The sequence below is a fragment of the Engystomops pustulosus genome, chromosome 2 (assembly GCF_040894005.1).
Source record: "Engystomops pustulosus chromosome 2, aEngPut4.maternal, whole genome shotgun sequence".
In the NCBI taxonomy this organism is placed as follows: Eukaryota; Metazoa; Chordata; class Amphibia; order Anura; family Leptodactylidae; genus Engystomops; species Engystomops pustulosus.
In genome coordinates, this window is record NC_092412.1 from 258,265,818 (window position 1) to 258,291,373 (window position 25,556).

The 25,556-nt window shown below is 45.2% G+C and overlaps 1 protein-coding gene across 1 annotated transcript in view; it reads right to left on the reverse strand.

The window, feature by feature from the left end:
* Positions 1 to 3,833: 3,833 nt before the first annotated feature.
* GAP43 (growth associated protein 43) overlaps positions 3,834 to 25,556 on the reverse strand; it is a 67,230-nt gene continuing 45,507 nt past the window's right edge. Inside the window, exon 3 of the mRNA XM_072138920.1 lies at positions 3,834 to 4,702. Coding sequence (XP_071995021.1) covers positions 4,614 to 4,702 — 89 coding nt within the window. The 3' untranslated portion in view covers positions 3,834 to 4,613. The remainder of the gene's footprint in view (positions 4,703 to 25,556) is intronic.

Consider the following 25,556-nt stretch of genomic DNA (forward strand, 5'->3'; position numbering starts at 1 on the left):
TATAACTACTATAATACTGCCCACTATGTACAGGAATATAACTACTATAATACTGCCCCCTATGTACAAGAATATAACTACTATAATACTGCCCCTATGTACAAGAATATAACTACTATAATACTCCCCCGTATGTACAAGAATATAACTACTATAATACTGCCCCTATGTACAAGAATATAACTACTATAATACTGCCCTCTATGTACCAGAATATAACTACTATAATACTGCCCACTATGTACAGGAATATAACTACTATAATACTGCCCCCTATGTACAGGAATATAAGTACTATAATACTGCCCCCTATGTACAAGAATATAAGTACTATAATACTGCCCCCTATTCACAGGAATATAACTACTATAATACTGCCCCCTATGTACAAGAATATAACTACTATAATACTGCCCCTATGTACAAGAATATAACTACTATAATACTGCCCCCTATGTACAGGAATATAACTACTATAATACTGCCCCCTATGTACAAGAATATAACTACTATAATACTGCCCCTATGTACAAGAATATAACTACTATAATACCCCCCCTATGTACAAGAACATAACTACTATAATACTGCCCCTATGTACAAGAATATAACTACTATAATACTGCCCCCTATGTACAAGAATATAACTACTATAATACTGCCCACTATGTACAGGAATATAACTACTATAATACTGCCCCCTATGTACAAGAATATAACTACTATAATACTCCGCTATGTAAAAGAATATAACTACTATAATACTCTGCTATGTACAGGAATATAACTACTATAATACTGCCCCCTATGTACAGGAATATAACTACTATAATACTGCCCCCTATGTACAGGAATATAACTACTATAATACTGCCCCCTATGTACAGGAATATAACTACTATAATACTGCCCCCTATGTACAGGAATATAACTGCTATAATACTGCCCCCTATGTACAAGAATATAACTACTATAATACTGCCCCCTATGTACAAGAATATAAGTACTATAATACTGCCCCCTATTCACAGGAATATAACTACTATAATACTGCCCCCTATGTACAAGAATATAACTACTATAATACTGCCCCTATGTACAAGAATATAACTACTATAATACTGCCCCCTATGTACAGGAATATAACTACTATAATACTGCCCCCTATGTACAAGAATATAACTACTATAATACTGCCCCTATGCACAAGAATATAACTACTATAATACCCCCCCTATGTACAAGAATATAACTACTATAATACTGCCCCTATGTACAAGAATATAACTACTATAATACTGCCCCCTATGTACAAGAATATAACTACTATAATACTGCCCCCTATGTACAAGAATATAAGTACTATAATACTGCCCCCTATTCACAGGAATATAACTACTATAATACTGCCCCCTATGTACAAGAATATAACTACTATAATACTGCCCCTATGTACAAGAATATAACTACTATAATACTGCCCCCTATGTACAGGAATATAACTACTATAATACTGCCCCCTATGTACAAGAATATAACTACTATAATACTGCCCCTATGTACAAGAATATAACTACTATAATACCCCCCCCTATGTACAAGAATATAACTACTATAATACTGCCCCTATGTACAAGAATATAACTACTATAATACTGCCCCCTATGTACAGGAATATAACTACTATAATACTGCCCACTATGTACAGGAATATAACTACTATAATACTGCCCCCTATGTACAAGAATATAACTACTATAATACTCCGCTATGTAAAAGAATATAACTACTATAATACTCTGCTATGTACAGGAATATAACTACTATAATACTCTGCTATGTACAGGAATATAACTACTATAATACTGCCCCCTATGTACAGGAATATAACTACTATAATACTGCCCCCTATGTACAGGAATATAACTACTATAATACTGCCCCCTATGTACAGGAATAGAACTACTATAATACTGCCCCCTATGTACAGGAATATAACTGCTATAATACTGCCCCCTATGTACAAGAATATAACTACTATAATACTGCCCCCTATGTACAGTAATATAACTACTATAATACTGCCCCCTATGTACAAGAATATAACTACTATAATACTGCCCCCTATGTACAGGAATAGAAATACTATAATACTGCCCACTATGTACAGGAATATAACTACTATAATACTGCCCCTATGTACAGGAATATAACTACTATAATACTGCCCCCTATGTACAGGAATATAACTACTATAATACTGCCCCCTATGTACAAGAATATAACTACTATAATACTGCCCCCTATGTACAAGAATATAACTACTATAATACTGCCCACTATGTACAGGAATATAACTACTATAATACTGCCCCTATGTACAGGAATATAACTACTATAATACTGCCCCCTATGTACAGGAATATAACTACTATAATACTGCCCCCTATGTACAAGAATATAAGTACTATAATACTGCCCCTATGTACAAGAATATAACTACTATAATACCCCCCCTATGTACAAGAATATAACTACTATAATACTCCCCCTATGTACAAGAATATAACTACTATAATACTGCCCCCTATGTACAAGAATATAACTACTATAATACTGCCCTCTATGTACAAGAATATAACTACTATAATACTGCCCCCTATGTACAAGAATATAACTACTATAATACTGCCCTCTATGTACAAGAATATAACTACTATAATACTGCCCCTTATGTACAGGAATATAACTACTATAATACTCCGCTATGTACAGGAATATAACTACTATAATACTGCCCCCTATGTACAGGAATATAACTACTATAATACTGCCCCTTATGTACAGGAATATAACTACTATAATACTGCCCCCTATGTACAGGAATATAACTACTATAATACTGCCCCCTATGTACAGGAATATAACTGCTATAATACTGCCCCCTATGTACAAGAATATAACTACTATAATACTGCCCCCTATGTACAGTAATATAACTACTATAATACTGCCCCCTATGTACAGGAATATAACTACTATAATACTGCCCCCTATGTACAAGAATATAACTACTATAATACTGCCCCCTATGTACAAGAATATAACTACTATAATACTGCCCCCTATGTACAAGAATATAACTACTATAATACTGCCCCCTATGTACAAGAATATAACTACTATAATACTGCCCCCTATGTACAGGAATATAACTACTATAATACTGCCTCCTATGTACAGGAATATAACTACTATAATACTGCCCCCTATGTACAAGAATATAACTACTATAATACTGACCCTATGTACAGGAATATAACTACTATAATACTGCCCCCTATGTACAAGAATATAACTACTATAATACTGCCCCCTATGTACAAGAATATAACTACTATAATACTGCCCCCTATGTACAGGAATATAACTAATATAATACTGCCCCCCTATGTACAAGAATATAACTACTATAATACTGCCCCCTATGTACAAGAATATAACTACTATAATACTGCCCCCTATGTACAGGAATATAACTACTATAATACTGCCCCCTTGCTCCCAACGTACCTTAAAGGTGTTTGCATGGGGAATTGGACTGTGAGCTACAATGGATCCTACATGGATCTTCTTTGAGATGACCACCTAATATTCCCCTGAAAGTGGGTGGTCTCCTCAAAGACGGCCTGTCTATGCAATACATGCTAGAACTGAAAAGCTTGGGGTCTTCTGTAAGCGGTGGCCTTGTGAGCTGAACTGTATGTGGATCAGAACTTGGCACCGGCTCGACGTGGAATCCACCAGAACACATTGGACAGGACACGGCCAAGAACTGGAGATCAAACTATTTATTTCCTCTGTGTTTGCCAAAATGAGACCATACATTCTCAATGCCTTGCGGGTGACGGTGTCCCTCATTCACAACACACAGGACTAACATCTGAAGTACGATAGAAAACATAGGCAGACATATCATTGTAAGATTTCTGAAGAGTCAAAGTCAAGACAGTGGAGCTGGACGAGAAAAACACACGGCCCACTCCCGGATATATATATTTATACGCTAATTGGCACATCGCTTTATTTTTTTGGAAAACAAACCGGTCGGGAGGGCGAATTATTTTTGAGAAGTTCATTCCATCACATTGAAGAGGAACAAAAAAAAAAAATGTAATTAATTTATTAAAAAAAAACTAAAAATAACAAAACAAAAACTCGGAGACGCGTTTGAGAATTTCACCGCGGATTGATTTGTAAACCCATAGAGTAACGGAACATTGCACACAGTGTAACAGAGGGATAGAGGGAGAAGAGCGAAGGAGCTGGAATCAAACTCGGATACAGTGCGAAAGGAACGTCCAAAATGCTTCGGGTTGGACCTTACTGGAAAACTTGCCATAACAACACCAAGAAACACGTAAATGTTTAAGCCACACTGTTTGACTGAAACTTTCCTGCTTTACATGTTCTGCCACACAGAGAAAGAAGAGGGGAGTGAGGTGGAGGAGCCCACGTGAGGAAGAGGGTCGAGAGGTCAAGGAGGAGCCGGAAGGGAAGAACGTTGGAGTCCAAGAGGAGAGCAACAGGAAGGGAAGGGGTGGTCAATGTGTTCAGGCATTTTCTTGGTCCGCCTTGGGCTCTTCGCTGGCCGCCTCTTCTTGTTGGGCACTTTCGCTAGGTTTGGTTGCTTCTACGGCATCTGGAAGATAAGAAAGGAAAACGGTTGAGATTGGTCAATGGAGAGCGGAGAAAGACACGATGGAAGCGACGCCGGAGAGAACGGAGAGAAAGTTGTCATTTTCATTCAAAAACTTTCTTCTTTACAAATAGATGAAAAAACTACAACAATGATCGAGTAACCAAAGTTCTGGTTTAAAGAGAACCCGTCATGCAAAATAACCCCCTAAACTAAATATATTTTCATAAACTGCCATTAGAGAGCATTGCCTCTATCCCTTCATTGTCCCTCTACATGCCTGTAATCCTAAGCAATGAAGTCCTAAAGCTGTATGCAAATGACCTGTGAAATGTCCAATGAAGCATTAGCATATTCAAGCTGTCCACTCTATTCATGAGTGGGAGGCACAGCCACACCCCCAGTGCATGACTGACAGCCTGTGTAATGATGTGAGGCTGTATAATGATGTGCCTCCTGGTGCTGGTGGCCACGCCCCCTGCAGCCTGTGTGTGTATGAGACACTCCTATACACATGACTGACAGCCTGTATAATGATGTGAGGCTGTATAATGATGTGAGGCTGTATAATGATGTGCTTCCTGGTGCTGGCGCCCCCTGCAGCCTGTGTGTGCATGTGTGTGTGTGTTTAGGAGAGATACAGCAGCTCCAGGCAGCCATGTTACAGCAGAACATGTCAGATTCATGTGTAGCTGATGTCTGTGTATTAGGAGGATGCAGCATGTCAGCAGATGCAGCACACACACTAGCAATGCTTTACTATACATTACACACAGACATGAGCAGGGGGAGGGGTAACAGGGGTGACATCACTGCCTCTGACCATGTGACCAGCCTCATTTACATAATAAAGAATAGATGATTTTATAATGATTAATGTATGAAATAACTAGATAAAGGCTGGGATGGGATCCTTGTGAGCTCCAACAGGTAGAGGTGACAGGACAAGTGACACAGACCTGAGGACAGGTGTCCTTTAAGCTCCAGATGAAGCACAAGCCTCATGGTGTATGAAGAGAAGTATCCTCAACACTAAGGTGAAGGATCATCAGCCGGATGTATCCAGGCTCCCTCTTTCTCATTCGTATCCGAAGTAAAAAATACAACTGTGAAGGTAGAGCAGCACTGTGAAGAAGGGGACATAGCTCCACTGAGGGGCTGAAACGTCGCACCTTCCACATTGGGTGAATGAACACCCAGCCTTTTCCAGGAGTGCTGCCTCATCTCCCAACCAGTGACGAGAGAGTGATGTCATATCTTAGATTCTTACCACTAAAAGATAGACCGATGACCTAACAGAAAAACAGTCCAGGCCCAGGGTATATGATGGTTGTATCAATATAATGTTGATTACCTACATGTTGAGAGCCATCACTAGAGATCAGCGGCGCCATTACTGAGAATACAGCCTATCCCTCACTAGAGATCAGCGGTGCCATCACTGAGAATACAGCCTATCCATCACTAGAGAGCAGCGGGCCATCCCTGAGACTACAGCCTATCCCTCACTAGAGATCAGCGGTGCCATCACTGAGAATACAGCCTATCCCTCACTAGAGATCAGCGGTGCCATCACTGAGAATACAGCCTATCCCTCACTAGAGATCAGCGGTGCCATCACTGAGAATACAGCCTATCCATCACTAGAGATCAGCGGTGCCATCACTGAGAATACAGCCTATCCCTCACTAGAGATCAGCGGTGCCATCACTGAGAATACAGCCTATCCATCACTAGAGAGCAGCGGTGCCATCACTGAGAATACAGCCTATCCATCACTAGAGATCAGCACCGACATTACTGAGAATGCCGCCTATCCATCACTAGAGAGCAGCGCTGCCATCACTGAGAATACAGCCTATCCATCACTAGAGTGCAGCGGTGTCATCACTGAGAATACAGCCTATCCATCACTAGAGATCAGCGGTGCCATCACTGAGAATACAGCCTATCCAGCACTAGAGAGAAGCGGTGCCATCACTGAGAATACAGCCTATCCATCACTAGAGAGCAGCGGCGCCATCACTGAGAATACAGCCTATCCATCACTAGAGAGCAGCGGTGCCATCACTGAGAATACAGCCTATCCATCACTAGAGAGCAGCGGCGCCATCACTGAGAATACAGCCTATCCATCACTAGAGAGCAGCGGTGCCATCACTGAGAATACAGCCTATCCATCACTAGAGAGCAGCGGCGCCATCACTGAGAATACAGCCTATCCATCACTAGAGAGCAGCGGTGCCATCACTGAGAATACAGCCTATCCATCACTAGAGAGCAGCAGTACCATCACTGAGAATACAGCCTATCCATCACTAGAGATCAGCGGTGCCATCACTGAGAATACAGCCTATCCCTCACTAGAGATCAGCGGTGCCATCACTGAGAATACAGCCTATCCATCACTAGAGAGCAGCGGTGCCATCACTGAGAATACACCCTATCCATCACTAGAGAGCAGCGGTGCCATCACTGAGAATACAGCGTATCATTCACTAGAGAGCAGAGGTGCAATCACTGAGAATACAGCCTATCCATCACTAGAGAGCAGTGGTGCCATCACTGAGAATACAGCCTATCCATCACTAGAGAGCAGCGGTGCCATCAATGAGAATACAGCCTATCCATCAGTAGAGAGCAGCGGTGCCATCACTGAGAATACAGCCTATCCATCACTAGAGAGCAGCGGTGCCATCACTGAGAATACAGCCTATCCATCACTAGAGAGCAGCGGTGCCATCACTGAGAATACAGCCTATCCATCACTAGAGAGCAGCGGTACCATCACTGAGAATACAGCCTATCCATCACTAGAGAGCAGCGGTACCATCACTGAGAATACAGCCTATCCATCACTAAAGAGCAGAGGTACAATCACTGAGAATACAGCCTATCCATCACTAGAGAGCAGCAGTACCATCACTGAGAATACAGCCTATCCATCAGTAGAGAGCAGCGGTGCCATCACTGAGAATACAGCCTATCCATCACTAGAGAGCAGCGGTGCCATCAATGAGAATACAGCCTATCCATCAGTAGAGAGCAGCGGTGCCATCAATGAGAATACAGCCTATCCATCACTAGAGAGCAGCGGTACCATCACTGAGAATACAGCCTGTCCATCACTAGAGAGCAGCGGTACCATCACTGAGAATACAGCCTATCCATCACTAGAGAGCAGCGGTACCATCAGTGAGAATACAGCCTATCCATCACTAGAGCGCAGCGGTGCCATCACTGAGAATACAGCCTATCCATCACTAGAGAGCAGCGGTACCATCACTGAGAATACAGCCTATCCATCACTAGAGAGCAGCGGTACCATCACTGAGAATACAGCCTATCCATCACTAAAGAGCAGAGGTACAATCACTGAGAATACAGCCTATCCATCACTACAGAGCAGCGGTGCCATCACTGAGAATACAGCCTATCCATCACTAGAGAGCAGCGGTGCCATCACTGAGAATACAGCCTATCCATCACTAGAGAGCAGCGGTACCATCACTGAGAATACAGCCTATCCATCACTAGAGAGTAGCGGTGCCATCACTGAGAATACAGCCTATCCATCACTAGAGAGTAGCGGTGCCATCACTGAGAATACAGCCTATCCATCACGGAGAATACAGCCTATCCATCACTAGAGAGCAGCTGTGTCATCACTGAGAATACAGCCTATCCATCACTAGAGAGCAGCTGTGTCATCACTGAGAATACAGCCTATCCATCACTAGAGAGCAGCGGTGCCATCACTGAGAATACAGCCTATCCATCACTAGAGAGCAGCGGTACCATCACTGAGAATACAGCCTATCCATCACTAGAGAGCAGAGGTGTCATCACTGAGAATACAGCCTATCCATCAGTAGATAGCATCGGTGCCATCACTGAGAATACAGCCTATCCATCAGTAGATAGCATCGGTGCAATCACTGAGAATACAGCCTATCCATCACTAGAGAGCAGCGGTGCCATCACTGAGAATACAGCCTATCCATCACCAGAGAGCAGCGGTGCCATCACTGAGAATACAGCCTATCCATCACCAGAGAGCAGCGGCGCCATCACTGAGAATACAGCCTATCCATCACTAGAGAGCAGCGGTGCCATCACTGAGAATACAGCCTATCCATCACTAGAGAGCAGCGGTGCCATCACTGAGAATACAGCCTATCCATCACTAGAGAGCAGTGGTGCCATCACTGAGAATACAGCCTATCCATCACTAGAGAGCTGCGAAGCCATCACTGAGAATACAGCCTATCCATCACTAGAGAGCAGCGGTGCCATCACTGAGAATACAGCCTATCCATCACTAGAGAGCAGCGGTGCCATCACTGAGAATACAGCCTATCCATCACTAGAGAGCAGCAGTGATATCACTGAGAATACAGCCTATCCATCACTAGAGATCAGCGGTGCCATCACTGAGAATACAGCCTATCCATCACTAGAGAGCAGCGGTACCATCACTGAGAATACAGCCTATCCATCACTAGAGAGCAGCGGTGCCATCACTGAGAATACAGCCTATCCCTCACTAGAGAGCAGCGGTGCCATCACTGAGAATACTGCCTATCCATCACTAGAGAGCAGCGGTACCATCACTGAGAATACAGCCTATCCATCACTAGAGAGCAGCGGTGCCATCACTGAGAATACAGCCTATCCATCACTAGAGAGCAGCGGTGCCATCACTGAGAATACAGCCTATCCATCACCAGAGAGCAGCGGTGCCATCACTGAGAATACAGCCTATCCATCACTAGAGAGCAGCGGTGTCATCACTGAGAATACAGCCTATCCATCACTAGAGAGCAGCGGTGCCATCACTGAGAATACAGCCTATCCATCACTGAGAATACAGCCTATCCATCACTACAGAGCAGCGGTGCCATCACTGAGAATACAGCCTATCCATCAGTAGAGAGCAGCGGTGCCATCACTGAGAATACAGCCTATCCATCACTAGAGAGCAGCGGTGCCATCACTGAGAATACAGCCTATCCATCACTAGAGAGCAGCGGTACCATCACTGAGAATACAGCCTATCCATCACTAGAGAGCAGCGGTGCCATCACTGAGAATACAGTCTATCCATCACTAGAGAGCAGCGGTACCATCACTGAGAATACAGCCTATCCATCACTAGAGAGCAGCGGTGCCATCACTGAGAATACAGCCTATCCATCACTAGAGAGCAGCGGTGCCATCACTGAGAATACAGCCTATCCATCACTAGAGAGCAGCGGAGCCATCACTGAGAATACAGCCTGTCCATCACTAGAGAGCAGGGGTGACATCACTGAGAATACAGCCTATCCATCACTAGAGAGCAGCAATACCATCACTGAGAATACAGCCTATCCATCACTAGAGAGCAGCAGTGCCATCACTGAGAATACAGCCTATCCATCACTAGAGAGCAGCGGTGCCATCACTGAGAATACAGCCTATCCATCACTAGAGAGCAGCGGTGCCATCACTGAGAATACAGCCTATCCATCACTAGAGAGCAGCGGTGCCATCACTGAGAATACAGCCTATCCATCACTAGAGAGCAGCGGTGTCATCACTGAGGATACAGCCTATCCATCACTAGAGAGCAGCGGTGCCATCACTGAGAATACAGCCTATCCATCACTAGAGAGCAGCGGTGCCATCACTGAGAATACAGCCTATCCATCACTAGAGAGCAGCGGTGCCATCAATGAGATTGCAACTTATTATGGATAAAACTTAAGTGAATTGCTTTTTATTTGCATAAACAGTCTTTCTCCAATAGAATGAGGACATGTAAATTTGTGACAATGTGTCAGCGCAGGGAAGAAGCTGCCAAAGCTAACAATATCCAGTAATGCCAATTACATGTACCTCCATAAACCCTGGTAATGCCATAAACCCGATTTCAGGTTTTTAAGTCGGGAATGATTGACACTTTACTCACAACGTCCTGCCCACCAGAAAATAAGATTACAGCTTCTCCAGGGAAGGATTACAGTAATCCCATATAATCCAGCCCTAATAGGAACAACACTACGCAGGAAGAAAAGGAACACAATAAGGAGAACAGATTAGGATTTCGCTGGTGGTAAAATGGACACCGCCGGCTGCTGCACTGAAGAACATTTGGGTGAAAGTTTACAGATTTGTCTGCACTTTTGCAGTTCGGTGTCCTCTGCTATCGCTAGTCATGTGATCTCCCTAGGTGGTCACCGCGTCACTCAGAGGCTCACTTATTTCTTAGGTCTCATCTCTCCAACCATCACACACATTGTACATAATAGTGGTGGAAGAGGATATATGATAGATAATAGATAGATAGGAGATAGATAGATAGATAGATAGGGGATAGATAGATAGATAGATAGATAGATAGATAGATAGATAGGGGATAGATAGGAGATAGATAGATAGATAGATAGATAGATAGATAGATAGATAGATAGATAGATAGATAGATGATAGATAGATAGATAGATAGATAGGAGATAGATAGATAGATAGATAGATAGATAGATAGATAGGAGATAGATAGATAGATAGATAGATAGGATATAGATAGATAGATAGGAGATAGATAGATAGATAGATAGATAGATAGATAGATAGGAGATAGATAGATAGATAGGAGATAGATAGATAGGAGATAGATAGATAGATAGATAGATAGGAGATAGATAGATAGGAGATAGATAGATAGATAGATAGATAGATAGATAGATAGATAGATAGATAGATAGATAATAAATAGATACATTGTAAATAACACATTTTCCGGCAGCACCATTAGAATACTAAATGTGTTGCTAGGGATGCTCGCTCCTTCAAGTAATGTAACTCTCCAATTACAAATACAAAGTGATTACTTTATGCAGATCATATAAACCAGTTTGTGATGAATTTTGTGCAACTAATTCTTGAATGTTTTTATCTTCTCCTTTGTGACAAGTTCTCTTTGCAAACACAAGGCACCGCAATGGGGTCTCATGTGACCCCAGTGTATGCAAATATTTACATGAGATACCCGGAGGAGCACAGGATCCATATATCCCATCCCTACATCCATGTCTGGGGTGGTGGAGATACATCGATGATGTGTTTGTAATCTGGAGAGGAAATGATGAGTTCTTTGGAGAGTCAAATACTATGGACTGTACAGTGAAGTTCACTCTAGGAGTAAATTACAATCCTTAGATACACTGGTGAAACGTAACAAAGATGGTGAGATGAAGATAGAGGAGACATTACAGGATATAAGCAATCAATGGAAAGACAGAAATTATCTGAAGGGACTATTGGAAATGCATAGGATGTGGCTGGACAGATCTGTAGAACGGAACTGCTGAAGAAAAGAAAGAAGTGGTAACAGATGTGAGAACCCGCTGGTTAGTACTTAGAGGGGCTATCGCTAAAATAGTGAGGGAGCAATCATAGCGACGCCCCGGAGTTTAGACAACCCCCCATGTTCTCAAATTAGAGATCCAGAGACATCAAAGACAGATTTTTAGACAAACCTATTTGCCAAAAGTAAGGCTTAGGAGTGTCCTGCACTTGGGCTTTATTTAAGGAAACCTACCACCATGGATCTACATAATAAGGTAGGTCCAGTGGAAGGTGCCTCTAATGTATGTAAGGATAGCCCCTTTTTAGGGCTAATCCTTTAGTCTTCTTTATCTCTTTTTTAATCTTTAATTGTGGTAATATGCTAATTTACCAAAGAGGCTACTGGGGCGTAGAGTAGCCGGAGCTGAGGCTACACTGCGCAGCTACTCCATGCCCCAGTAGCCTCCTTGATCCTCCTAACCAGATATCTTCAGCGTGCAGCTACGAGGAGGCCCTTGTACGCAAAGCCGGCGTTCTGCGCATGTGGAGAAGGCAGGCCGCTGGCTGCGTGGTCTCAGGTCCGAAGCCGGATGAGGAGCTCCGCGGATGAGAAGCTGCACGCTGTAGATATCTGGGTAGGAGGATCATGGAGGCTACTGGGGCGTGGAGTAGCTGCGCCGTGTAGCCACGCCCCAGTAGCCTCTTTGGTAAATTAGCATATTAATACAATTAAAGATCAATAAAGATACAGGGGACGTTAGGATTAGCCTTAAAGAGGGCTACCCTTACATACATTATTACTTAATAGGTAGATCCGTGGTGGTAGGTTTCCTTTAACTGTACATACATGTGCCAAGATACCAATTTTACACACCCTAAAACAGGTGTCATTTTTGAAATCAGTCTCTTATTAACATGTAACTGAGAGTATGTAATCTGTGTGTGGGGTTATCACGGATTGTGCACCTGAAAACACCTGTTCAAGCCGCAATTTAGTTGCAATTCCTGCCGTAGAAATGGGAATTGTGACTTCTCCCCCCTCTATGCCGCTGGGCAGGGGTGGTACCGAGCCGTGCAGTGGGCTGGCAATGGGTGTTCCTGCCCAAGTTGGGCACTGCCTATAACCTGTGCCCGCAAAGGGCGCAATTCTAGAAGAGCCCATCTGGCGCATGCCGGGGGCACCATCATGGCCCTAGCTATGCCGGCGTATGATAAATGTCTCCCTTATGTAATTACAATGTCCTTGTGTGAATATAAAATAAAAATTAATCACTACAACCAACCAGAAAGAAGGAACATGATTTACCCTTTCTAAACACTTCTTTGATACAAAACATTAAAGGGGTTGTCCGAGTTTTTGAAAAAAAGATAAAAGTGGCCCTCCCGTATCCAGCGCTGCTGTCACTCAGGTCCGGGCGCCATGTAAACAAACATGGCCGCCGGAGCAGCGCTGGATTCAGCTTCCGGCCGGCCGTGGCCGGGTACGCCTATCCGTCCCTATACACAGCATTGTGTATGGGGGCCGGAAGGTTGTCGGGTCCGGCCGGAACTGAGTCCAGCTCTGCTCCGGCGGCCATGTTTGTTTACATGGCGCCCGGACCGGAGTGACAGCAGTGCTGGATACGGGAGGGCACCGGGAGGTAAGTACATCTTTATTTTTTTTAAGCAGCCCTGTCCCGGCCACTTTTATCTTTTTTTCAAAAACTCGGACAACCCCTTTAAGAATTTTGCCTTAATAGATCATGTTCCATCCATGTGTAAGGAGGGAGACAGACAAGTAACTGAGAGGAAAAGAATTACAAGGGATCAAAGGGTTAAATGCATGGAATGTTGTTTATTCTTTGTATACGGTCGTGTGATATATGAGCCAAACCTTTCCAAAGGGTTAAACTGAATAGGTGTCATCGTAAGATAAGAAATATGATATTGCATTATAATGTTATGTAAGTATCACCTTAAACAATCAAATACTAATTATTTTAATTAGGTGGGTCCAGGCTAAATCGAAGATTGTGGGTTGTGTATATATCATATGGCGGAGCCAAGAGGTTCCCCGATTACATATCTGCAGCCCCTCTGGGTCATTTCCATATTTTTGTGTTTCTAGAAGTATCCAGCCATTCTATTACATAAGAAATATGGGGCCAAAGAACAAGCATAGAAGTTTCTTCAGGAACATAGAATTGAAATGCTGTTTTTCCGGAGGTTCCTAAAGTTGTGAACGGAGAGTGTGAATTGTGTCTGAGGGATGTACAATCGTCCTGTTGTTCCTTATATTGATTCACCAGTGATTGGAGCATTTACTTAAGAATGACACTGAATTATTAAGGTCGAGTTCACACGTGGCGTTTGCATTGGATTAGATACACAGCTCAGCAGGCAGTATCACACAGGATAGGATTAGATACACAGCTCAGCAGACAGTATCACACAGGATAGGCTTAGATACACAGCTCAGCAGTCAGTATCACACAGGATAGGATTAGATACATCGCTCAGCAGACAGTATCACACAGGATGGGATTAGATACACAGCTCACCAGTATCACACAGGATAGGATTAGATACATCGCTCAGCAGACAGTATCACACAGGATAGGATTAGATACACAGCTCAGCAGACAGTATCACGCAGGATAGGATTAGATACACAGATCAGCAGACAGTATCACACAGGATAGGATTAGATACACAGATCAGCAGACAGTATCACGCAGGAGAGGATTAGATACACAGCTCAGCAGACAGTATCACACATGACAAGCTTAGATACACAGCTCAGCAGACTATATCACACAGGATAGGATTAGATACACAGCTCAGCAGACAGTATCACACAGGATAGGATTAGATACACAGTTCAGCAGACAGTATCACACATGACAGGCTTAGATACACAGCTCAGCAGACAGTATCACACATGACAGGCTTAGATACCATGGTACGGTACCTGGCCTGTATTTAGTTCTCCCTGTAATTTGTAGGTGAGAGCGATGCACTTCTTGACATTACGGTATTATATATATCAGGGCTATTATACCGCCATCATGTGTAGCTCGAAAGCAAAATTACATCCCCGGGAGGGTAATTAGTGGTGAGACAAAGCTATTCATGTCATACTGTAACCTAGAGGTAAAAATATCCGCCATAGAATAGCTGACTACAGAGCACAGCACGTGAGCTGACAATCCGCCAGGCACCTACCTGTCACCCCGAAGCCCTGATATACAACCTCAGCGCTGGACCTTCTCCAGTGTGTGCAACCAGAGAAAACTAACATTTACTTCCCAACAATAATCCATCCATCACACTCCTGTTCTGACAAGCGCAGTGCACAGTGTGACAGACAGGTGGCGCCAGCAGCAGAGGACTAGGAGTTACTGTAGTCGTAGTCATTGCTCTGAGCTCCTGGAGCTCAATGAGTTTTGTAATTACCTAAGACACAACCACAGACACTCAGAAATCTAAAGTCTGTATCTATAAACTGTCATCAGGAGTGAACATACAGGCCCTATATTTCACAGTCCTGCTGCTACTAAAACAGTTTTGTTTAGCAAACTGATGGTAGCGCGGCATGTGTGGCTCCTCAGCTGATGGTCCTCTGGTATTCACTCTTTAACACAAATACAGGAAATTTCATTTCCCTGCTGGTAACCCCCAGGTCGCTACCTCCTGGATAAGTCCCAGTTGAGTCGTAGCTTATCCAGGCTGCTAAAGAGACACCAATGTGCGGCTTTAGAGGAGCCGGATGAGACGCGGCCCGGGGACAGGATGCAGACAGTGGGGGCTGAGTTCTTGATTAATGGTGATCAAGACTGAGGTGAAGGCAGCACAGATCAAGACAGAGGTCAAGGCAGATTGCACAGGTTCAAGACAGAGGTCAAAGCAGGCAGCAAGTGTCAAGACAGAGGTCAAAGCAGGCAGCAAGTATCAAGACAGAGGTCAAGGAAGGCAGCAAGTATCAAGACAGAGGTCAAGGAAGGCAGCAAGTATCAAGACAGAGGTCAAGGAAGGCAGCAAGTGTCAAGACAGAGGTCAAGGAAGGCAGCAAGTATCAAGACAGAGGTCAAGGAAGGCAGCAAGTATCAAGACAGAGGTCAAAGCAGGCAGCAAGTATCAAGACAGAGGTCAAGGAAGGCAGCAAGTATCAAGACAGAGGTCAAGGAAGGCAGCAAGTATCAAGACAGAGGTCAAGGCAGGCAGCAAGTGTCAAGACAGAGGTCAAGGAAGGCAGCAAGTATCAAGACAGAGGTCAAGCAAGGCAGCAAGTATCAAGACAGAGGTCAAGGCAGGCAGCAAGTGTCAAGACAGAGGTCAAGGAAGGCAGCAAGTATCAAGACATTGGTCAAGGAAGGCAGCAAGTGTCAAGACAGAAGTCAAGGAAGGCAGCAAGTGTCAAGACCGAGGTCAAGGAAGGCAGCCCAGGGTCAAGACTTAGGTCGAGGTCATGGCCGACAGCACAGGGTCAAGACTGAGGTAAGAGGGGGACCACAGGTTCAGCAGTCAAGGTAGGCAGCAAAAAGTCAAAACAGGTAACACAGGGTCCAGACCGAGGTCAAAGCAAGGCTAAGACTAAAGACTGCAGTCAGGGCAGGCAGAGCAGAGTCAAGACAGAGGTCAAAGCAGGCAGTACTGGGCCCAGACTAAGGTCAAGGCAGGTGGAACAGGTCCTGAGTTGGGTAACAAAGACAGAGATCAAATCATTGCATTCAGCTCTGCAGGACAATAGGTTCCTTATTGCTCAGGCACCTTCCCCTGGAGGTAAGTTCCTTATATAACAAGGGCTGATGAAGGGTGCACACTATGTCCAGAAGAGGAGAGGACATGCACAACCTCGGAAATACCTCCTTGATTTGGGTGCTGCTGCTGCAGCCAGTGGGGGGATATAAATGGGACATTTCCTGTGTGTCCTGCAGCTCAGCGCCAGGCGGCCTCCAGCGAGCCGAGGTGGCGGGATCTTCTGTAGGATAGAGTCATGTGATCAGACGGACATTGGTGCATAATCTAATTGTTCTCAGTTTTTCCAGTTGATGAGTTAAAAATCCTCAGTCGTCAGAGGTGATCACCCTGGGACAAGGCGGAGGAGTGTGAGCAGGACCCAGGGCTGACAATATAAAGGGCATGACGCCAGCAGGGACCCACAAAGCTCCGTGTCTAGACAACAGCTGCATGGTTACTGTGGAAACATGGCGGGTGGACCCGATGAAGCATCAGGGAGGAGGAAGAGACAAGATCTGCTACTTCTTGGGCATCAGGAGGAGGGGGAGACAGTCTAAACAGCCAAAGCACAGAGGGGCTAGGGTAGCCCCTAAGACTCATTTGCATAATTATAAAAGTTGATTTTAGAAGGAAGGAGGACATGGATAACAAATATAAGAAGATCCCACAGTCCCGGTGCCCGGATCTAGGAGTAATTTCCATGGAATATCAGGATGGATTCTGATGGGAGCTTTCATTTAAAAGCAATCTACCACCAGGATGAAGAATTGTAAACCAAGCACAGTTACATGCGCGACTGTTGCCCCTCTGTTCAGATCCACTCTTCTTTTAGCTTGTTATGCCCTTGCTATCTACAAAAAAAGTCTTTAAAAATTATGCAAATGAGCCTGTGGGGCTCCAGACTCCACGAGGCTCATTTGCATAAGTGTAATAATAATTTAAATCTCTTTTTTTGTAAAAACAAGGGCAAAGCAGCTAAAAGCAGTGCAGATCCTACCAGAAGGGACACACACTTACATGCTGGGTTTACAATCCTTCATCCTGGTGATAGATTTCCTCAGTACACATTTAAATATAACTTAGCAAAGGCTGTAATTCATATGACAACCACTGGGTGGCCAGATAAAAAACCATGCGAAGAGCACCGAAAAATCATGAACCCACCCAAAAAAATATCCTTTTATCTCATGTCACACATCCCAATCTGTGCAGCCAAGAGAAAAGGTAAGAGAGGTCAGCGGAGGGTTTTCTGCCTCTATGTCATGTCCTGTTATGTCATGTCACTGCCTATGGATGCGCCTGCAGACAGGGTCTCTCTGGGGGATCTCCGCCTGATTAGGTTTCTGGAGATACTTTCTGGTATACATAGTATATGTCCTTATACAAGAGTGATCATGTGGGGGTCAGCTGCTAAGACCCCTTCAAGAAAAAGCTTCTGGTTATAATTCTAAGACATCCTGGAATCTGTAAGCAAATACATCACTAATGCAGATACATAATAGGCAAAAAACATTGGCTACATTGGTGTGAAGAAAACTTACTGTTAGCTCCAGCGGCCTCTGTCTGAGTCTGTGTCTCGCCTCTATCACTCATCAGGAGCAGATGTTACATTATAGAGAAGCACTGACTGAATACAGCACTTGGGGTGTGATAGAAAGTCCCTAATATCTCCTCTGTCACTCATACAGGACATTTAAGAGAAGTACTGACCGGCACTGATGGCAATAAAGCACTTGGATCAAGATAGGAAACTTAGTATTATCTCCAGCAGCCTCTGTAAGTGCCTCTCCTCTCTCATTATCTGCTCTCTTTATATTCATCATTATGGGAAAGTTCCTGTGTTTAGCACAATCATAAATCTGAACTCCCTTAGTTAGAGCTCCCCCTAGTGGCGGCTGCAGGCTGCTATAATCTTATCATTCCCCCTGTATTTTGGAGGGTCTGATAAGCGCAGCCTATCCCATGTTTTCGTGTTGTCTGTATCACACTATGTTGCAGCCTCCTGTATTTTCTTTGCTGACAGTCGCGTTTGAGGAGTTGATGAATCTGTCTAGAAATATTTCCCATCCATGAAAGCAATTTTTTTTCAACGGCGCGACAGAGCGAGACAGAAGAAACAGATCTGACAAGTGAAGAATAGTCAAATCATCAGGCAAGATGTATAAGACTAATCTTACAGGTAAAACAAAGAAGGTCTGGGCGGGGCAATAGTGGAAGGAGAAAGTTCTTTATATGACAAGTGGGAGGAGCATGGTGCTTTGGACTTGGTATCTAGGACTATGAAACCGAAAAATTTGTTAATTCTGTGACATGTCATCAATAAGTTATCATTAGCTTGCTGATTGAAAGCAAAACCCCTTATGTAATTTGCATAAAGAGTGGGGTCAAATTTTGGGTGATTGAGGTGGAGCTGTCAAGTTTAGAAAAACACACAGAAAGAGTGGCCCTCAGCTAGTAGTAAGTTTTCTATATCATCAGTAAATCTCTACAGTCTCCTGTATGTCCAGTATGACCCTACAGATACTTCTCTGTTACACATGAGACAAAGCCAGAGGCTGCTGGAGCTAATGGTAAGTCTTCTATCTCACCCCAAGCGCTCTATTCCCATCAGGTCTCTGCTTCTCTATAAAACACAGGGACGTGAAATTGCTTTTCACTGATTTCACCATTTGCTGTCTGGGAGAGAAGGAGATTTCGAGCGTAACACTGCAGAATACAAGTCATGACATGTACATATATAGTGATGTACACTCACCGGCCACTTGATTAGGTACACCTGTCCAACTGCTCGTTAACACTTAATTTCTAATCAGCCAATCACATGGCGGCAGTGCATTTAGGCATGTAGACATGGTCAGGACAATCTCCTGCAGTTCTCCCGAGCATCAGTATGGGGAAGAAAGGTGATTTGTGGCCTTTGAACGTGGCATGGTTGTTGGTGCCAGAAGGGCTGGTCTGAGTATTTCAGAAACTGCTGATCTACTGGGATTTTCACGCACAACCATCTCTAGGGTTTACAGAGAATGGTCCGAAAAAGAAAAAACATCCAGTGAGCGGCAGTTCTGTGGGCGGAAATACCTTGTTGATGCCAGAGGTCAGAGGAGAATGGGCAGACTGGTTTGAGCTGATAGAAAGGCAACAGTGACTCAAATCGCCACCCGTTACAACCAAGGTAGGCAGAAGAGCATCTCTGAACGCACAGTACGTTCAACTTTGAGGCAGATGGGCTACAGCAGCAGAAGACCACACCGGGTGCCACTCCTTTCAGCTAAGAACAGGAAACTGAGGCTACAATTTGCACAAGCTCATCGAAATTGGACAGTAGAAGATTGGAAAAACGTTGCCTGGTCTGAGGAGTCTCGATTTCTGCTGCGACATTCGGATGGTAGGGTCAGAATTTGGTACAACAACATGAAAGCATGGATCCATCCTGCCTTGTATCAGCGGGTCAGGCTGGTGGTGCTGGTGGTGTCATGGATCCATCCTGCCTTGTATCAGCGGCTCAGGCTGGTGGTGGTGGTGTCATGGATCCATCCTGCCTTGTATCAGCGGCACAGGCTGGTGGTGCTGGTGTCATGGATCCATCCTGCCTTGTATCAGCGGCTCAGGCTGGTGGTGGTGGTGTCATGGATCCATCCTGCCTTGTATCAGCTGGTCAGGCTGGTGGTGCTGGTGTCATGGATCCATCCTGCCTTGTATCAGCGGCTCAGGCTGGTGGTGGTGGTGTCATGGATCCATCCTGCCTTGTATCAGCGGGTCAGGCTGGTGGTGGTGGTGTCATGGATCCATCCTGCCTTGTATCAGCGGCTCAGGCTGGTGGTGCTGGTGTCATGGATCCATCCTGCCTTGTATCAGCGGGTCAGGCTGGTGGTGGTGGTGTCATGGATCCATCCTGCCTTGTATCAGCGGCTCAGGCTGGTGGTGGTGGTGTCATGGATCCATCCTGCCTTGTATCACCGGTTCAGGCTGGTGCTGGTGGTGTCATGGATCCATCCTGCCTTGTATCAGCGGGTCAGGCTGGTGGTGGTGGTGTCATGGATCCATCCTGCCTTGTATCAGCGGCTCAGGCTGGTGGTGGTGGTGTCATGGATCCATCCTGCCTTGTATCAGCGGCTCAGGCTGGTGGTGGTGGTGTCATGGATCCATCCTGCCTTGTATCAGCGGGTCAGGCTGGTGCTGGTGGTGTCATGGATCCATCCTGCCTTGTATCAGCGGCTCAGGCTGGTGGTGCTGGTGTCATGGATCCATCCTGCCTTGTATCAGCGGGTCAGGCTGCTGGTGGTGGTGTCATGGATCCATCCTGCCTTGTATCAGCGGCTCAGGCTGGTGGTGGTGGTGTCATGGATCCATCCTGCCTTGTATCAGCGGCTCAGGCTGGTGGTGTCATGGATCCATCCTGCCTTGTATCAGCGGGTCAGGCTGGTGGTGGTGGTGTCATGGATCCATCCTGCCTTGTATCAGCGGGTCAGGCTGGTGCTGGTGGTGTCATGGATCCATCCTGCCTTGTATCAGCGGCTCAGGCTGGTGGTGGTGTCATGGATCCATCCTGCCTTGTATCAGCGGGTCAGGCTGGTGGTGGTGGTGTCATGGATCCATCCTGCCTTGTATCAGCGGGTCAGGCTGGTGGTGGTGGTGTCATGGATCCCTCCTGCCTTGTATCAGCGGGTCAGGCTGGTGGTGGTGGTGTCATGGATCCATCCTGCCTTGTATCAGTGGGTCAGGCTGGTGCTGGTGGTGTCATGGATCCATCCTGCCTTGTATCAGCGGGTCAGGCTGGTGGTGGTGGTGTCATGGATCCATCCTGCCTTGTATCAGCGGGTCAGGCTGGTGGTGGTGGTGTCATGGATCCATCCTGCCTTGTATCAGCGGGTCAGGCTGGTGGTGGTGGTGTCATGGATCCATCCTGCCTTGTATCAGCGGGTCAGGCTGGTGGTGGTGGTGTCATGGATCCATCCTGCCTTGTATCAGCGGCTCAGGCTGGTGGTGCTGGTGTCATGGATCCATCCTGCCTTGTATCAGCGGGTCAGGCTGGTGCTGGTGGTGTCATGGATCCATCCTGCCTTGTATCAGCGTCTCAGGCTGGTGGTGGTGGTGCCATGGATCCATCCTGCCTTGTATCAGCGGGTCAGGCTGGTGCTGGTGGTGGTGGTGTCATGGATCCATCCTGCCTTGTATCAGCGGTTCAGGCTGGTGGTGGTGGTGTCATGGATCCATCCTGCCTTGTATCAGCGGGTCAGGCTGGTGGTGGTGGTGTCATGGGTCCATCCTGCCTTGTATCAGCGGCTCAGGCTGGTGGTGGTGGTGTCATGGATCCATCCTGCCTTGTATCAGCGGCTCAGGCTGGTGGTGGTGGTGTCATGGATCCATCCTGCCTTGTATCAGCGGCTCAGGCTGGTGGTGGTGGTGTCATGGATCCATCCTGCCTTGTATCAGCGGCTCAGGCTGGTGGTGGTGTCATGGGTCCATCCTGCCTTGTATCAGCGGGTCAGGCTGGTGGTGGTGGTGTCATGGGTCCATCCTGCCTTGTATCAGCGGCTCAGGCTGGTGGTGGTGGTGTCATGGATCCATCCTGCCTTGTATCAGCGGCTCAGGCTGGTGGTGGTGGTGTCATGGATCCATCCTGCCTTGTATCAGCGGGTCAGGCTGGTGGTGGTGGTGTCATGGATCCATCCTGCCTTGTATCAGCGGGTCAGGCTGGTGCTGGTGGTGTCATGGATCCATCCTGCCTTGTATCAGCGGGTCAGGCTGGTGGTGGTGGTGTCATGGATCCATCCTGCCTTGTATCAGCGGGTCAGGCTGGTGCTGGTGTCATGGATCCATCCTGCCTTGTATCAGCGGGTCAGGCTGGTGGTGGTGGTGTCATGGATCCATCCTGCCTTGTATCAGCGGGTCAGGCTGGTGGTGGTGGTGTCATGGATCCATCCTGCCTTGTATCAGCGGCTCAGGCTGGTGGTGGTGGTGTCATGGATCCATCCTGCCTTGTATCAGCGGGTCAGGCTGGTGGTGGTGGTGTCATGGATCCATCCTGCCTTGTATCAGCGGCTCAGGCTGGTGGTGGTGGTGTCATGGTGTCTTTGGGCCCCTTGGTACAACGCCACAGCCTACCTGAGTATTGTTGCTGCCCATGTCCATCCCTTTATGAGCACAATGTACCCTGTAACATCTGATGGCTACTTTCAGCAGGATAATGCGCCATGTCATAAAGCTGGAAGCATCTCAGACTGGTTTCTTGAACATGACAATGAGGTCACTGGACACAAATGGCCTCCACAGTCACCAGATCTCAATCCAATAGAGCATCTTTGGGATGTGGTGGAACGGGAGATTCGCATCATGGATGTGCAGCCGACAAATCTGCGGCAACTGTGTGATGTCATCATGTCAATATGGACCAAAATCTCTGAGGAGCTTCCAGCACCTTGTTGTATCTGTGCCACGAAGAATTGAGGCAGTTCTGAAGGCAAAAGGGGGTCCAACCCGTTACTAGCATGGTGGACCTAATAACGTGGCCGGTGAGTGTATAGTCATGTACATATATAGTGTTACTCCTCATGTATGTGCACATATGATACCCTGGTGTATTCCATAATGTAGCCTTATGGGAAGGTAAAGAAGCAAATCATGAGATACAATAATTGTGAGGTGGTGTAAAGCCAATAACATCAATGATACACCCCCGGAGAGTCTTAGTAGCACCTCAGTCAGATTACTATGTATACATATACCTCATATCTCAGCTCAGTGGAGTCACCTATGGATAGATTAACATTTATCAAATCTCCATATTTTACACCAGATGGTTTTAAAGTCTTTTAAATACCTGTATAAGTCTCTCACCATAGCGCCAAATACCCTGCATAGTCATAAAGTTAAATAATAAAACTGTCACTGCTTGCTGCCTCCACTAGGGGGAGCCTCAATGTTCTGTCCATACTGTAAAATGTATAAGTAATATGAAGTTATTTGCAGGAATCGCAGAGGAAAAATCTGTCAATTTTACTACAATGAATCAGTCTGGAGCCCAGGCCCTATAGCTCACAGAGCATTGTCTAGAAGGGATACAATTGTAACATTTAAGGGAAAACAGTTCCACCTATGTTTTGGATAATTTGCTACACTGTATCAGACTACAGTAACATCCCATTCACTCAGAGCATTGTCTACACTGGGTATGATTGTTACATATTAGGCAATGCTATAGTACTAATCTCTGTGCTACAATGTATCAGTGTGTAGTCCAGGCTGTGGAGCTCACAGAGCATTGTCTACACTGGATATGATTGTTACATATTAGGCAATGCTATAGTACTAATCTCTGTGCTACAATGTATCAGTGTGCAGTCAAGGCTGTGGATCTCACAGAGCATTGGCCACACTGGATATGATAGTTACATGCTAGGCAATGCTATAGTACCAATCTCTGTGCTACAATGTATCAGTGTGTAGTCCAGGCTGTGGAGCTCACAGAGCATTGTCTACACTGGATATGATTGTTACATATTAGGCAATGCTATAGTACTAATCTCTGTGCTACAATGTATCAGTGTGTAGTCCAGGCTGTGGAGCTCACAGAGCATTGTCTACACTGGATATAATTGTTACATGTTAGACAATGCTATAGTACCAATCTCTGTGCTACAATGTATCAGTGTGTAGTCCAGGCTGTGGAGCTCACAGAGCATTGTCTACACTGGATATGATTGTTACATGTTAGGCAATGCTATAGTACTAATCTCTGTGCTACAATGTATCATCAGTGTGTAGTCCAGGCTGTGGAGCTCACAGAGCATTGTCTACACTGGATATGATTATTACATATTAGGCAATGCTATAGTACTAATCTCTGTGCTACAATGTATCATCAGTGTGTAGTCCAGGCTGTGGAGCTCACAGAGCATTGGCTACACTGGATATGATTGTTACATATTAGGCAATGCTATAGTACTAATCTCTGTGCTACAATGTATCATCAGTGTGTAGTCCAGGCTGTGGAGCTCACAGAGCATTGTCTACACTGGGTATGATTGTTACATATTAGGCAATGCTATAGTACTAATCTCTGTGCTACAATGTATCAGTGTGCAGTCCAGGCTGTGGAACTCACAGAGCATTGTCTACACTGGATATGATTATTACATATTAGGCAATGCTATAGTACTAATCTCTGTGCTACAATGTATCAGTGTGCAGTCCAGGCTGTGGAGCTCACAGAGCATTGTCTACACTGGGTATGATTGTTACATATTAGGCAATGCTATAGTACTAATCTCTGTGCTACAATGTATCAGTGTGTAGTCCAGGCTGTGGAGCTCACAGAGCATTGTCTACACTGGGTATGATTGTTACATATTAGGCAATGCTATAGTACTAATCTCTGTGCTACAATGTATCAGTGTGTAGTCCAGGCTGTGGAGGTCACAGAGCATTGTCTACACTGGATATGATAGTTACATGCTAGGCAATGCTATAGTACTAATCTCTGTGCTACAATGTATCAGTGTGTAGTCCAGGCTGTGGAGGTCACAGAGCATTGTCTACACTGGATATGATAGTTACATGCTAGGCAATGCTATAGTACTAATCTCTGTGCTACAATGTATCAGTGTGTAGTCCAGGCTGTGGAGCTCACAGAGCATTGTCTACACTGGATATGATTATTACATATTAGGCAATGCTATAGTACCAATCTCTCTGATAGTTTTCAGTATGTATCAGTGTGCAGTCCAGGCTGTGGAGCTCACAGAGCATTGTCTAGACTGGAAACAATTGTCTCCACTCAGCTGAGAGCGGGATTAGCTTTGTACAG